The sequence below is a fragment of the Borostomias antarcticus genome (genome assembly GCF_949987555.1).
Source record: "Borostomias antarcticus genome assembly, chromosome: 11".
Taxonomy (NCBI): Eukaryota; Metazoa; Chordata; class Actinopteri; order Stomiiformes; family Stomiidae; genus Borostomias; species Borostomias antarcticus.
The window spans coordinates 21293056-21308258 of NC_140244.1; the positions used below are offsets into that span (position 1 = coordinate 21293056).

At 40.8% G+C, this 15203-nt stretch overlaps 4 protein-coding genes across 6 annotated transcripts; 2 read left to right on the forward strand and 2 right to left on the reverse strand.

Annotated features, from left to right (window-relative positions):
• Nucleotides 1-998: 998 nt before the first annotated feature.
• dazap2 (DAZ associated protein 2) lies at nucleotides 999-4559 on the forward strand. The gene is made up of 4 exons (XM_084445498.1): nucleotides 999-1133; nucleotides 1798-1916; nucleotides 2015-2263; nucleotides 2366-4559. Exons 1-4 carry the CDS (start codon nucleotides 1121-1123, stop codon nucleotides 2492-2494), a joined length of 510 nt encoding a protein of 169 aa, XP_084301624.1. The 5' UTR covers nucleotides 999-1120; the 3' UTR covers nucleotides 2495-4559.
• Nucleotides 4560-5516: 957 nt separating this feature from the next.
• Nucleotides 5517-7545, reverse strand: LOC311315481 (uncharacterized protein; the record flags this gene model as incomplete). Its single annotated transcript, XM_084446151.1, has 5 exons — nucleotides 7425-7545; nucleotides 6716-6781; nucleotides 6140-6202; nucleotides 5920-5982; nucleotides 5517-5689 (listed from the first exon to the last, which is right to left on the reverse strand). Exons 2-5 carry the CDS (start codon nucleotides 6738-6740, stop codon nucleotides 5517-5519), a joined length of 324 nt encoding a protein of 107 aa, XP_084302277.1. The 5' UTR covers nucleotides 6741-6781; nucleotides 7425-7545.
• A 237-nt stretch (nucleotides 7546-7782) lies between these two features.
• On the reverse strand, nucleotides 7783-13134 carry bin2a (bridging integrator 2a). 3 transcript variants are annotated; one of them, XM_084445468.1, is made up of 13 exons: nucleotides 12805-13134; nucleotides 11244-11335; nucleotides 11017-11097; nucleotides 10768-10822; nucleotides 10588-10682; nucleotides 10406-10501; nucleotides 10110-10217; nucleotides 9919-10004; nucleotides 9680-9755; nucleotides 9418-9500; nucleotides 8643-9291; nucleotides 8450-8489; nucleotides 7783-8237 (listed from the first exon to the last, which is right to left on the reverse strand). In XM_084445468.1, the coding sequence occupies exons 2-12, from the start codon at nucleotides 11319-11321 to the stop codon at nucleotides 8466-8468; spliced, it is 1431 nt and encodes a 476-aa protein (XP_084301594.1). In that variant the 5' UTR covers nucleotides 11322-11335; nucleotides 12805-13134; the 3' UTR covers nucleotides 7783-8237; nucleotides 8450-8465. The 3 variants fall into 3 exon arrangements, with proteins under 3 accessions (XP_084301594.1, XP_084301593.1, XP_084301592.1); XM_084445467.1 differs by having other exon boundaries at nucleotides 11244-11349; XM_084445466.1 differs by having other exon boundaries at nucleotides 11244-11372; nucleotides 12805-13133.
• Nucleotides 11966-14772, forward strand: LOC311314943 (uncharacterized protein). The gene is made up of 5 exons (XM_084445488.1): nucleotides 11966-12127; nucleotides 13085-13190; nucleotides 13442-13548; nucleotides 13878-14050; nucleotides 14167-14772. Exons 1-5 carry the CDS (start codon nucleotides 11977-11979, stop codon nucleotides 14443-14445), a joined length of 816 nt encoding a protein of 271 aa, XP_084301614.1. The 5' UTR covers nucleotides 11966-11976; the 3' UTR covers nucleotides 14446-14772.
• The last annotated feature ends 431 nt before the right edge of the window (nucleotides 14773-15203 follow it).

The following is a 15203-nucleotide window of genomic DNA, read 5'->3' on the forward strand; positions in this document are numbered from 1 at the left end:
TTTTGCACTACGTCATGAACATAATTTATGCAAGAAAAATCTTGCATTGAAAAATGTCTGCCTCGACTTGAGAGCGGCCATGGCTGCCTTAAAGGGAACGTATGCCTTTCTAAGACTTGGCTGCGCCTGCCCAGGGACACAATGTGCTATCAACTTGCAAATTAATGAGAAACAGAATGAATGAACCTATTGGACGAGAGCCTATTTCTCAAAGGCTGTTATAGCAGCAAATGCAATACGCATGTGGATAAGAACGAATGTAATGCAGAGTTTTCGCCATCATTTGTAGATTTAGCTGTAGCCTATTATGATTTCTGAAGCTGCTCCAACATATTTCCCTATGCACCCAGCCTACTCGCGCTGTTTTCACTGGACTTGATTTTCTGTCCTAGTGCCCTTATTGAGTTTTTCCCATCTTTTTACTGCCAGCTGGCAGCTCTTGGCATTTGTAGGCATTTGTAGTGCATTGCCATGGAGCTCAAAGGATGAGCTGAGATTTTCTCATCTCTTTAATTAGCCTACATCTACTACTCAATTTAATCATCTATAGGCCCAAGCACATCCTATTATTTCTCGCTTGCTAGTTCACAGTTGTATAAAGAAACATTTGTAATTATGAAAAAAAACATCATACTGCCAATTACATCTCTCTTGATAGCTGGCCTATTTATAGTGAGTTTCCTCTCACACACTATGTGTGTGTGTGTGTGTGTGTGTGTGTGTGCGTGCGTGCGTGCGTGCGTGCGTGCGTACATACGTGTGTGCCTTGTTGAAAATCTTGATATCTTACATCTTACATCTTACTGCCATTACACATATAATTATACGTTAACGTATATAAGTGAACACTATAATCTTTCAATTCATAGTCACGCATACTAAAATGTAAAATTATCCCGTTTGCTGATGTAAAAAAAAAAATGCACGCACTTTCACCCTTGGAAATGGGAGTGGCGAAGATAACAATGACGTAAAGCTAGCCACCATCATAACAACATTCGCAAGCTCAAAGCCCGTGGAAAACAAGGAAGTGAACTGTCACCTAGTCGGAAAAACCCTGATATTGAATAACCCTGTTTTGTTTTCTTCGACTTAGAAGTTTAAAGACCATTTAAGGAAAATGAACAACAAAGGTAACATCTTCGGTCATTGTATGCGAGCTAGCTGCAATGTCCCGACAATTTAGCTGGCTTGTATCGGCAGCAGCTTTGTGCAAGGCCTGACAAGGGCGCCCGTCGGTGCACCAAAATGTATTGACTACATACGACTGTAATGGTTAGGCGTGAAATACGTATTTAACGACTGCATTTGAGGTATATTGACATTTTACGTTTTTTCCAAGATACATTATTCTTCTGTGTGTACATAGTTACGCACTGGCTTAAATGGGTACAAGATTCGAGCTATCGGCTCCGTTCTTATCGCTTTGGTCAGGCCACGTGACTAGCCATCACTAGGGTTTTCTAAAACTAGTACACCCAGTACTAGGGTAGTTAATTAGCTTAGCAGCTTGCATTACGGTCAAACCAATAACTGTTTGTGGTTGTTAAAGTGCAGTAGTTTCAGCAAATGTATTATAGTCCACCTGATATTTCCGCATCTTACGATATGGGATGCAGCTAACGAAGTAGCAATCGATCGAGCTTGTTAGCCGCTTAACGAAGCTCACTGAAATGCTGAAAATCACGTGGACAGCTCTCCTATCTCCCCACTCTTGACCTCTATTTACAGGCACGCATTCAATTGAGTGGAAGGTTTACGCTCTTTACAAACAATAAAACAATGTATATGTTTCAGGTTCATATCCCCAGCAATCTGTGTACCCCCAGCAGAGCAGTGCACCTATGTATCCTGCTCAAATGCAAGTGAATCCTCAGGCACCTCCTTACACAGATGCACCACCTGCATACTCTGAGGTACCTTATTTACTCCAACAAAGTGCACTCATTTGAATAATTTTCAACTCACTGGTGTACACAGTCTCGCACTTACCTTTTCATATTTTTTTCTGCAGATATACCAACCCAGATATGTGCACCCTTCCCAGGCAGCTGGCCAGTTGTCTCAGATGTCTGCTGCTTACCCTGGAACTCAGATGTACATGCCCCTGCAGCAGACCATGCCTGTTGGAGCAATGGGCCACAACGTTCCCATGGCATACTACCCCATGGGAGCCATGTATCCCCCTGGCTCTACATTGCTGGTGGACGGTGGCTTTGATGCTGGAGCTCGCTTTGGGGCAGGCAATGGTGTTTCCATCCCTGTGAGTAGGATTTGAAATGATAACACATCAATTGGTAAATGATAAAAAATGTTACCGATTACAATAAGCACGTTTGCCCATTTCTCCCCCCCCCCATTATAGCCCCCACCCCCTGGGCACCCGCCCAATGCTGCTCAGCTGGCCGCCATGCAAGGTGCCAATGTCATGATGACCCAGCGCAAGAACAACTTCTTCATGGGTGGCTCCAACGGAGGGTATACCATCTGGTAACATTGAGCACATCCTCAACTTCACCTTTACCGTTGTCCTCCATTCCTACCCTCTCCGGTTCCATCCGCCTCCCCCTTCAGGCTGCTTGGACGTGCCACGATACTGATATCACCTAATGGAATGTAATACTTGTCTTTAGAGCCCTGATTAAAGGTACAGCACTCCACCTCCAATCTAGAGTCAGACCAGTCAAATGTACTGACACCACTGCCTCTAGACAGGAGACTTTAATTAGTGATGACACCAGTTTTGTAGACTACAGAACTAGCTCCCTGGCCCTTACAAACGAGGGTGAATAATAGAGCAATGCAGAATTATGACATGTGAATGCCATGGTGGTTTTCTGTACCTTATTGGGCAACTGTAGATCAACATAATCAGGTGCCAAAGAGCACTGGACTTAGCCTAAATAAAAGCAAATTAACTTAAAGAAAGAAGAAAGTGCAAGAGATGCAATTCAGTGTGATTCCAAATTTGGATTTGGGTGGGAAAGGGTTGGTTGGCTTACATTTTCTGCTGAGGTTATTACTTCCCCCCCCCCCCCCCCCCCAAGTCGGATACCCAGAGTTGTACATCAGTGTTTGGTTATGTAAAGAACAACAATGACTCCTCCATGTCTTCAAATGTAATGTAACCTTGAATCAACAACTAAGATCCAGAGTTTCAAGAGTTTTTATGCCACTAGAATAAATCTTAAGAAATAATTCTTAAGCTTTCATGACATACTTTAGGGTTCAAGTAAATAAACTTAGATATTTTCTTTAAATATTTTCAGTCTTTCTGCACATTTTCAATAATCTTTCTGCACATCCTTAAGTGATATGTTTTTAATTGGTAGTCAATTACTTTCTTAGTATAACCAATGAGCTGGTTGTACCAAAGATTGGTCTAGAATGCACTTAATGTTTGGTTGTGACTTTTCTGTAATTGTGATCATTCAAATTGCACAATTTAAAAGCAAACATCAATTTCAATAAAGCAGTGATGACGTTGATGGTATCAAGACCTTCCATCTGGAATGTCTGGTTGCTGTTAGACATACTGGACCACTTAATGTAATTTTAATGTAATTGTAATCTGATTATTCCGCATGCCTTTTTTGCACATTTACTCTGCACAATTTAGCTTGAGATAATTTCCATAGAAACACTGCATTGAATTTATATGCACTGCAAAAAAAATTGGGGAGGGGTTGGTGCTTGGACTGCAGAATTCCAGTTTTGCATTGATATCCCTTGTCTCGTTTGTTCAAGAGTAGTGTCACAACATCCTATTGATTTAAATCTGAAAACATGCATCACATCATTGGAACTTCTGCAGCAAGGGTACTGTTTACACAACTGTTTCTTTAATACATTTAGTGCTGCTAATTAAACTACCTTAAAAGCTGAAAGTAATAAGATATTTTAGAATAAGTTTTAACCAGCCAGTCTGGATTCAGTTAAAATTTCTCTAGACATTTTGCATCGTTTCCCCTCATTGGTATCACATAGTGTTATGTCACAGTGTCCTGTTAGTCCAGATAGAAGTGTCACTGGGTATCCGACAATGTATTTTGCTGGTTGTGACCCTCATGAAACAAAGTGCACAGTGAAATGTGAATTCCGGGTTACTTTGGTCAGGTCACAGTTGACCAGCTGTCTGGAAACCTGTTAAAATGCAACCTGTTGCAAATGATCTAGCAGAACCATGTTACAACTAATATTGCACATATTTGGCATGTCTCATATTTTGCATGACTTGTGTCTTCATTCCCAACCAAACAGATGTTTCAAACTGTTTCAAGGGGGTCACAGCTTTCAAAATGTACAAATTTGATTTAAATCAATGTAATTTGTTTTTCTCTTTTATCCCATACCTGACGTTGTTGTGTTTGTAATGTAACATAATGGAGGCTTGGTCCCAGCAATATAATGTACTGTAAAGCTTGCCAGTAGATGCCATGCCAACCACAGTCAGTGTGGAGTAGAAGTCTCTCTGTTGAAGGATTTATGGACATTTATAGTTCAGGGATTCTCTTTGAAATTTTTATAATATGGATATATGTATTAAAGTGATTTGATGGACTTTGGAACATTCTTTTAAGATTACTACGAAGGCGATGAGTGTCATTGTGGTTTGCTGAGAAGTGGCAAAGACAGAACTCTTTGCAAAATAACTTAAGGTGCACTTCATTTTTTTTATACTAAACTTAAAATATAAGATGAACATTTAGAATAAAGGCTATTTTGGAAATTTGAAATGCTACCTGTTTAAGTTGTAAATTGAGTGTTTTTCTTAAATTTCAGAGAATTCACTTTTTTCTCTCCCCATGATTCACACACTTTGCTATTGCTTAGATAGGGAATTCTTGCACATGTTAATACATCAAATTATGAGACCGCAATAAAAATACAAGCTTTATTGCCATCCAGATCTGTCTCAAATAGAGGCATGTCCCATCAGTGACCAGGTTTGGCAAAAGAGATCATACAAACGCAATCGAGTTTGGCTGATAACAGTAACGTATGATATAACGAAGCATGCATTCAACATGTAGCTGCCCATACTCAACAGAAAGAGGGACAATAGGCAAAGTTTTGAAAGCTTATAAATAGGAAACTGCAATTGCAACAGCATAGCACTAAAAATATAAGTCCCCATTAGCCCCCGGGACACATTACATATCAACTAATAAAAAGCAAAGAGTATTGTATTACAGTATCATTTCCATTATGCTACCCATGACATCCCTCCAAAAATTAAAATCCCTCTACCTGTCCTGTGTCTGTCATCAGATGTTAAAAGTCTCTACTTCCTGCACACACCTGCCCTCTGACACCGGTTACATTCCTTCACTGTTTCATCTTAGGCTCAGTTTATGTGGCCTATGAATAATTGTTTCGCTGAGGAGAATCTCTTGAGATGCTTCACACCCAAGAGTAATCTATACCATGCTGTTCCTCATAGATAAAATGGCCTAGTTGCTCAGGGGGTGAGGACATTTTGTTAAAATCCCCCATTCATTTTTGTTTTCAAAAGTTCAAATGAAGTACTCCTTCTTTTCATCAGCTGCTGGGTGACTGTGGTCCGGATCCTTGTCCTCGCCAGGGGCAGGTTCCCCTGTGGTTCGGTAGGCTCCCTTATTGTGACACAGGTAGCGGTAGAGGAGGAAAGCCAGGACAGCTAGAGTCAGCAGTACAAGGGCAATCACCACTGTGGAGAGGACAAGGGATAGAAGACATACTGTAGGTACGGATACCGTATGATTTATAGGATTTAGTCACCATGTGTGTTCTTGATGACTGTTCAGATGGTCACAAAGTCACAAAGTGACATTCTAGCAAATGCATTCTATTCTAACTGTTCTATACTGCATGTATACTGTAGAGCACTATATGTATGTAGCTGATGATATAATATTGAAGAAAGCAAATGGTTGTTACCTCCGATCACAGTAGAGTTTGTATGACTGAGAAGTGCTGTCGTCGTGGGATTTATGTATGTCACTGAAAACATACGCACCAGGGAAACATGTCAATGTGACAAGCATCAATATTTTTATATGTTAATATTGTGATATACAACAATGTTGTAAATCAACAAAGCTTCTGCTGGTATCAACTTGTGAAACTGCATAATTTTCAGACCAGAGTGGATTGTTACCTCCGATCACAGTAGAGTTTGTATGACTGGGAAGTGCTGTCGTCATGGGATTAATGTATGTCACTGAAAACATACGTACCAGGGAAACATGTCAATGTGACAAGCATCCATATTGCTATATGTTAATATTGTGACATACAACAATGTTGTAAATCAACAAAGCTTCTGCTGGTATCAACTTGTGAAACTGCATAATTTTCACACCAGAGTCGAATCTGAGTCGAGTTAGGACACAGTAATCTGATTAGCAACGGCTGAAACTGAAACAAGCCAGCACCCAAGTTCCTTGTTTAATTTGCATCTATTTGACATTACGCAATATTTTATTAGAAGGAAACAACTTAGTAGGCCTGGGAGAAGGGTAAGGCAACCAGAAAACTTGCAACTGTCATTGCACAATATACTTCTACTTGACATGTGATATGATACAATTAAACTTGTGACACATACTGACCTCAGTGCAACTGTCATGAGTTTCATAACAGCAGGCTTAACCGTGAAATGGCATTGAGCACTAGAAAAATGTAGGCTTATTAATGATTGTTTAATTGACCAGTGAATGAGTTTCCAACTTACCAGTCATGGGTGGAATGGATGTCATGGTGGCTGATGTGATGATGTCAGCAGCTGAATCCAGAAACACTGAAATACATAGCCATGAACTACTACAGACGAGCTACACAAAAGATCAGTCAGTATTCAGATCAAGTTAAACTCACACAGTTCAAACCTATTGTAAATGCAGGTGACTGATTTCACTTTAACTGATTTGATAAGCAACAGGGTGATTGATGATAAGCAAGCAGACAATGACTGTAAATGATAAGCAAGCAGACAATGACTGTAAAATCTCCATCCTAGACACAACTACTCTCCTGCCACCCCCGGTATCAGCTAGGTACTGAAACCTGTTTGTCCATTGTCACAGCAAGGAAGCCAAAACCAAATGCTGTTTCTAAGCGCATAGGCCTAGCGTACTGTTAATCTCGACACGAAATGTGTTTATTTTATTGAATTAGTCTCCGACTAATTTATAACGTTAGAGCTAGTGGCCGGCTCCTTTAAAATATTGACAATTTGTTATCCAGCATTGTTATTTTAAATTATTCTTTTAAAATGGTTCAGCATTTCTATCCCATATAGTTAGCTAGTGCTAGGTAGCTAGCCAGTATGGCTACTTTAACGGCATAATTAGCAAACTAAGCTAGCTAGCAAACTTCAGCAGCACGTCATCCTGTGTCGTCGGTCATTGTTCATCACACACAAAGCTTTGTGCAAACATTACCTGGATGTAGCTGTCAGCAAAGGGCGTTTTTCCCAAAGTCACCTAAAGGAAATTGCTCGTCTCTTCCAAATGATTAAAAGTAGATTTCAACGAGTTTCATAAAACTTTTCTACAAAGTTTGAAACGAGTTAGCTAGCAAGGAGACATACGGGGGTTCTTTCAACTTTTCACAAAGCGTCTTGCTAGCGGTGGCTACTGGCTCAACTTTTCTGATGCTTTTCTTGCTTGGCGCCGCGCGTTCCCTGAAGGTGTGGCTTCATAAATCCCTGGATGTGACGACCTACTGACCTGTGTGATTAAAGCCATGAAGGGGATTTTCACACAAATGAAAACACTCTTTTAAAAGGGATCATTTTGTATCTTTAATCACAAATACAATGCAGACTTCGCAGACAATGCAGATCATAATCATCGATCCTTGACTAAATCAATATATGTTATTAAACCCTTTTTTAAAGCTGTCTTAATAACACAATGTTTTGATTCACAAACAGTATAATGGATTATTCTTTATTTTATTTTATAGGAATAAGGAATGAATTTACTGAACTAAAATATAGCCTACTCTCTCATATCTGAGTTTCATGTGGGCAGAGGATTATTAGAATCTGTTTATTGCTGCTTCTACCTCTAATAAAGCACAAGTGGACAAATGATTTCAGTTATAGAAAACGAATCATCTATAAAGGGAGAAACCGTTCAGTGTTTTGTATATATATATATATCACAATAAAGATTCTAATAAAGATTATAATATAGATATAGATATGAACTCTTGCTTTCCTTTATTCCCGTAGCGTTAGCACAGATTTCCTGTGAAATGTGGAAAAAGATTTGTTTTAGGCCTTTACAATGTACATAGGCTGTCATCATGCTAGCTACACATTATAGATAATTATGCCAGTTTAATTTTTATACAGTCAGAAGTTTTATGCTAATATGATTTATGAAAAGATGCATGCTCTCTTTCATTTGGCACAAAACCATACATGCATTCTCCTCTAGACATATAGGGAGAAACGAACCTTCAGAGGTCTCTCTTCAAACCTCTGTACTTCTTTTGGCCTGTAATTCATACAGAGTCAGGGTTACACTTACAGAACAGTAGTGGACAGCAAAATAAATACTACTCCATGGAATAACATCAGTGTCGATGGTAGCTAAGAGCGAGACCTGTGTATGTGTCATTGCTATGGGTCACTCTATCTGATAATTCACCTTTTGGGCAGATTCGGGGCGATGGGTGTCAAGGCTGTCAGAGATCTCTCCATTCTCCAAACCATTTGATTCAGGCGGCACCAGGGCAGCAGGGCTCTCTGGGGTTTCCTCTATGTGCAGCTTGGGGAGGTCTTCAGCAGAGGGCTGGAGATCCAAGCTCTTTGAATCATGGGAGTTGGTAACTTGGGGACTACTCTCAGTTGGTGGAGGGCTTTCTCCTTTCTGATCTGAGGCAATGGCATGCTGGTCTGCAGATGACTCTGGTTCTTCTTCCTTCATATCATTTTCTTCCTCCCCCAGGTTCTCTTCCTCTACCCCTGGCTTCTGTCCCCCACCAGAGGCCCCTGTTGGGGGATCATCCCCATCAGGCTCAGGCTGTCCCTCTGCTGGGGCGCCTTCAAGGCGGGTGGAATCGGCATCTAGATGCCTGGCCTCTGCTGAGGGCTCCTCCAGTGGCTGGGACTGCGGGGAGAAGGAAGATGTGCTGCTGTACGTCTCGTCATAGGGAGGCCTATCAGGAGACCTGAAGCGGGACCTTTGCTCTCTGCTGGTTTGGCTGGGTTTGGGGCTATAGCTCATGTGGAATTCAGAAAAGCTGGCCTTCCATGCTCTGGGGGACATGAGTGATCGCCTCTTCAAAGAGGCAGAACTGAAAGGTAGTGTTGGATATCATTAATGTTTTTTTCCACTTTGTGAACCAATTTGATTATAATCTTTATTGTACTTTGATTACAACTCAGACTGTATCTAAGGAATTGATATGAATCCCACCTACCGCTGCAATCCTTTAACAACGAACACCTTGTCTGGGTGCTGAGCTTGTAGGTCTTTCATCACACCTTGTAAATCTTTGTTGAGCTGAAAGAAAATGGAACTTGTAAAAATCATGACGGTGAAAAATGTCTTCTGATATCTTTGTAATCACAGTTCGAACACAAAATCCTGACAAAATGTTACGTCACACGTCTGCTTTTTTTCAACATGTGTTCTCAGAAGAATAGGCCTGGAATAGGCTAGTTGGATACAACATAACATACCGTGCTCATTTCCTTGAAAAAGATGTCCCTTAGATTTGAGACTGCCGTAAAGACTGACACATAACATCCAATGCGACTTCAGGAACAAAGAGAAGAAATATAGGTTGTGTTGTAAATTAGACAAAAAATACTTTTGTGATATAATTGCTCATGTTTTTGATCATTAATTACATAACTAATGAGGCATATAATGGAAAATATGTTATTTTGATACCTGGCTCTGACTTCTGACCCCTTACCTGTCAAAAAGAACAGGGAGCTCATCTCTCAGTTCTCTGTTGATGCTCTCAAACACATTTTTGGCAATGCTCACCTCTTCTTCTGCCTGCTCAGGAAGAAACCCACCATAATGTGTAGAGGTTTTGCTCAAATGCATATCTAAATGCAACCTGAATAGCATTCAGCCTGAATAGCAAGTGTGTTTTCTGACCTTGGATATTTTGACATCGTCTTTCTTTTTAGCAGTCTTCAGCGCCTCCAAGTGGTGACGAGAGGAATCATAGTCTACTAATTTTCTGCCTCGTTTGGTTACCCTCTCCTAAGAAATGTAAAGAATAAAGAAACGTTTTAGGTGTGTGTGTGTGTGTGTGTGTGTGTGTGTGTGTGTGTGTGTGTGTGTGTGTGTGTGTTTTGGCGGATGTGCCTGCATGTGTGTGTGTGTGTGCGTGTGTGTGTGTGCGTGTCTGTGTGTGTGTGCGTGCGTGTATGTGTTTGCTCTATAGTTACCCTGACATCTGGAAACTGGCTCATATAGGACTCTATGGTGCGGACCACCTGGTCTAACATCTTCATCTCATAGTCATTCCAAAGGAGGTCTTCGCCCTTTCAAAGATAAACAAAAAATGATAAATTATATCTCCCTCTTTATTGCTTTACACAACTGTGATAGAACAGTTCCCATGACTGACCTCTACTATGGCTCCTAAATCTTCTTCTCCATCCCAGTCACCCTCATAAATATCAAACAGAGACTGAGAGAGACGTTTTGAAGCTTCACGCATTTCTGTATGAAGTAGACAGGATCACAAACGTTATCATTTGGACTTGATCAGTTCTGGGTAGGGTTTTGTGACAAAACAAAATCTCACCCCTAACAGCGTTGTGGTAGACTTTCAAGTCCTTGTATAACCGATTCCCATCACTCTGCAAACAGAGAGAGTCATAACACATGCATATTTGGATCTATCCTCACCAATAGAGTACAGTAGAAATGTGCATCATATTAATATACATATTTAAAGATGTTATAATTTCCAATTTCAGTTGCTCATCCATAATTAAACGCTAAATGGTATTAACTGTTTTAATATTTTAACGGTAGCCTACTATGAGAATACCTGTTGGTCATTAAGATTTTGGAGGCATCGCTCAAAATGTTCATCTTTGGTCTCCACTGACTTTCCAAGTTTTTGCAGGACCTGGTGAAAACAATCAAACATGACAACACTTAAAGTGAATCTAACCTCAAATAAAAGTGGTCAAAATGCAAATCGCATTAACAAGCTTCTTGTGCAGGTTTTGTGCATGCAAACCGTGGTCAGGAGAGCTTGCAGAGAGACTGTACCTTCTCCTTGCCCCTGCTCAGTTGCCTCTGGACTCGTTTGGCAAAGGCACTTCCTTTGGGACTGTTGCCTTCTGCCATCCTGTCTCCTTGTCCTTGTTTGTCCTCCCTGCAAAGTTGTTTTTTTTATTCCTTACAACGGTAGAAGATGACATAAAATATTACAAAATTGTTCCGTAGGTTTAGGCTATAACCTTTTGGAATTAAAACATAATTTACTTTATCAATCAAATTAAACAGCATGATGACACTAATACAACATTTCATACTCAGATACAGATAAAATATGATGAAACATTTGATTTGCCAGCTTAAATGTTTTATTTTACATTTTGCAAATGTTCAGCAGGCTGCTTTCAGCCTATGGCTGAACATTACAGGGTAAGTTATATATTTACAGGGTATATAAGACTACAATTCCCAGTATTCCAAGCGCACCACGTTCCAATTCTCTACTTGAAGTGTGCACTTCTTTCCTCCCTATCTCTCCTGGCAAGAACTTACTGATGGACCGCAGCATTAATTTAAACACATGCATTTGATCTAAAGTCATATTATCGTCCCCAATGCTTTTAAATCTACAGGAGTGAACAACACAATGGATATATTAAGTGAACGGTGAACACATGCACGCGCGTTTAGGTTAAGATCTCAGAATTGGGTCAAGGGTTCACTTCCTACATGGAAGTAGTGAACCTTACCCCGCGGTGTTTATTGGAAGCCAGTTGGCAACCCGATGTTGGAATACCATTCGATACTGCAGAAATTGCTGGACATGATGATGGGGAGCACGTTAGCGAAGTGTTTGGCCACCGACCTGGGTATTCAGTGGGCTGGCTGGGCCATAGCGGCAGCTCTCAAAACCGAGAAGTTCTATGATTTAGCAGGTAGGCTAATAACAATGTTATCACTGTTCACACAATAAGTTATTTAACTTCTTGGCGACCAGCCTAGTTGTCGTTGGCTAGAAATATGTGGCCATAGGACAAGATTAATCTTCCCTGAATATGTTGAATCATTGCATTTTTGTAGATGAATGTGTTAGATCCTCTTAATTAAGTAGCTCATTCACATCCAGGAGGATCATATTTTTCTTCAGAATGCATGATACAAATCGAAGTAGGCCTATCACTATTACAAAACTCTAACGTTACCTAAACAGCCTCATTGAAAAACAGCTCAAGGGCTCCTCCCGTGTTACTTTTAGGGTGTTTTAAATCAGTTTAATAGTTAAACGTTCAGTAACGGTTTGGTCTGATTCGCTTTAAGCAATTGATTTGACGCGTCTGCTATGGAGACGCGTTCAGAAAGCATAACTGGACTTTAGGAGATTAATTAAAATGCTGAAATTGCTACTTTTCAATTAAGCAATTTGACAGATGCACTTTCAATTTTCAAATGTGGTGCTTAGAAAGAAAAAGAACACTCAAATGTGGTTCTCAAAAAGAAAAAGACAACTCTACAAAGCTGTAGATTCGAAATTACAGAGTGCGTGTTGTTGAATTTTGAAATTAGAGTGCGTGTTGTATTTTTTTCCATAAAAACAATGTAAAACTCAGTTTACCTGTAGAGAAGGAATTATTTAGCTTTTCTTGTGAGTTCAACAAATGAATGGCATTCCTTCACATACGTCTTTCTCTTGTCCTCTTGCGCTTCTCCTCTGATCTGTGTTCATGGAAAAGTGCCCTTGCACTTTGGAGCCAATTGTCTGCAGGTCCCTTGGTAACATATTTATTAAACACGCCTTACTTTGCAACAAGTGTGATCATGATAGTGACGGCGGCGGGCAGAGCCATAATGCACTAAAATATGCCAATGTCACGTGTTATTCTCCTTTTTTTCAGGATCTGGCACATTTATCCTGCTTGCCCACCTCAGTCGGTTCTGGGGAGGGACCAGTCATTTGAGACAGAATGTACAGACTGGACTGGTGACAGCATGGGGACTAAGGTAAGATAGACAGGAGCCCCTATTGCATCACCCACCCAAACTGTATATCCCACAACGGAGAGGGATGAAAACATACATTATATTAGAGCTGGAGTGGGGACATTTAGCATACTACTTATATACAACTCTCATATTAGCTAGAACACAAGGCCTTGGCTGGACCAGTGTTACAGAACCTTCTCGATGTGAGCTGAGTTAATGAATAATGTTTGGGTTAATGTGACAGCGGTGCCAATGTTTTTTTTCTGCAGGCTTGGGACATTCCTCTTCATGCGGGTCTTAAAGGAAGGCCAGGATCGGAGGTTCAACAATGTCAGAGACCGCCCGGGGACGTTCTTTGTGTACTGGAGCATTCAAGGTACCATTGTCCTCCTCACTCAGAAGCAGCAATGATTTCCATAATCCTTGAACAACCTTGCATGTTGATATGGTGGGATCCACTCATTACTTTACAGCTTGCTGCTTTTTATTAATGCATTAAACCCTTAATGCATTAAATGTGCCAGTGAGTGCCACTGATATCAGGCTATAGTTCTTTGAGAATACGTGCAGTAGGAAGTGACATTTTTTATGTGTTTCGCCTGTACTGATAAGTGCAGTTCTTGATAATCGGGGTGAATCGTGAAAGTATGAGCATTCCCATGTCTATTGTGCAACGCATTGACTAACACATTCTCTTCCTCTCAGCTGTCTGGGTGTTTATGACCCTGCTGCCCACCCTCATGCTGAACAGTGAGAGGAGAGATGAGCCCTTGGGTGTGAGGGACTACCTTGGCTGGGGTATATGGGGCTTAGGCTTCGCTGCAGAGGCCATTGCTGACCAGCAGAAGTGGCTTTTCAAACAGAACCCAGATAATGCTGTAAGTCAGCTTGGAGATCACAATTCTCACACCACTAGTTATTAAATAGTTGAATATTCAAGGTCAGCAGTTAATATCGTTGTCATCTCTCCTCTCTGACTTCACTGTCTCTTCAGGGGAAGTTCATCCAGAGTGGACTGTGGGCTTACAGCCGGCACCCAAACTACCTAGCGGAGATCCTGCAGTGGTCTGGCCTCTGGCTCTCCGCCTCGTCAGTGATGCAGGGTCCCCAGTTCCTGAGTGTGGTGTCACCTCTCTTTGTCTGGTTCCTGCTGCGTCATGTCAGTGGCATTCCCATCCTGGAGAAGCAGGCCATGAAGAAGTGGGGCTCTGACTCAGCCTTCCGGGAATACATTAAAAACACCCCTCTCCTCTGGCCACACCCAAAGTTTTGATGTTTGGAAGTGTACAGAATTTTTTTGTCCATGCAAGCAGAAAAGGACACTACCTCAGAAAGATATTCCTAAGCACTCTGTGCCCAACCAACATTATGGTAATCGGAGCTCCTAGTTCCCAACCAAGGTTCAATCACACACTGTACTGTTGTACTGTAGTCAACCATTCCCAGATGGTACTTACTGTACATACACACATCCTGACAATGAGAATGTTGATATACCTGAAGCAGCAATACTTGATTGATCCTTGACAAACTGTTTCATAAATTCTGCGATTTGATTTTTCAAAGGCATGTTAATACTGCTGCTTATAGGCCCAGCTCCTCGGCCTAAAATGTTTTGCCTTCTAAACCATTATTTCCACATGGTTGTTGGCTAAATGAAGAATTCATAAGAAATCAAATATAAATATGTATACTGTAGATGACTGTCTTGATTACCTGTATGACCAATAACCACAGGAGGCAGTTGAGGGACAATGAGTTATTAAAGGCAATGAAATAACAGACCAGTTTTTAGATGTATTAGGCGTTTTACAAATCTCAAGAATCATACATTGTGTGTAGCACCATAAGACTCAAGAATAGTTCTCAAATGCTACCATTTGTACCATTTGTCTCATGAAGAATCAAGCTCCCCTTATGCAAACATCAGAGGATAGTAAATTGTCATAAAAGATGAAACACTCAATATTGAACACAAGACATACTGTACAAGATATACTGACCAAGTCAGAGGACCACTTGGAGTGTAGT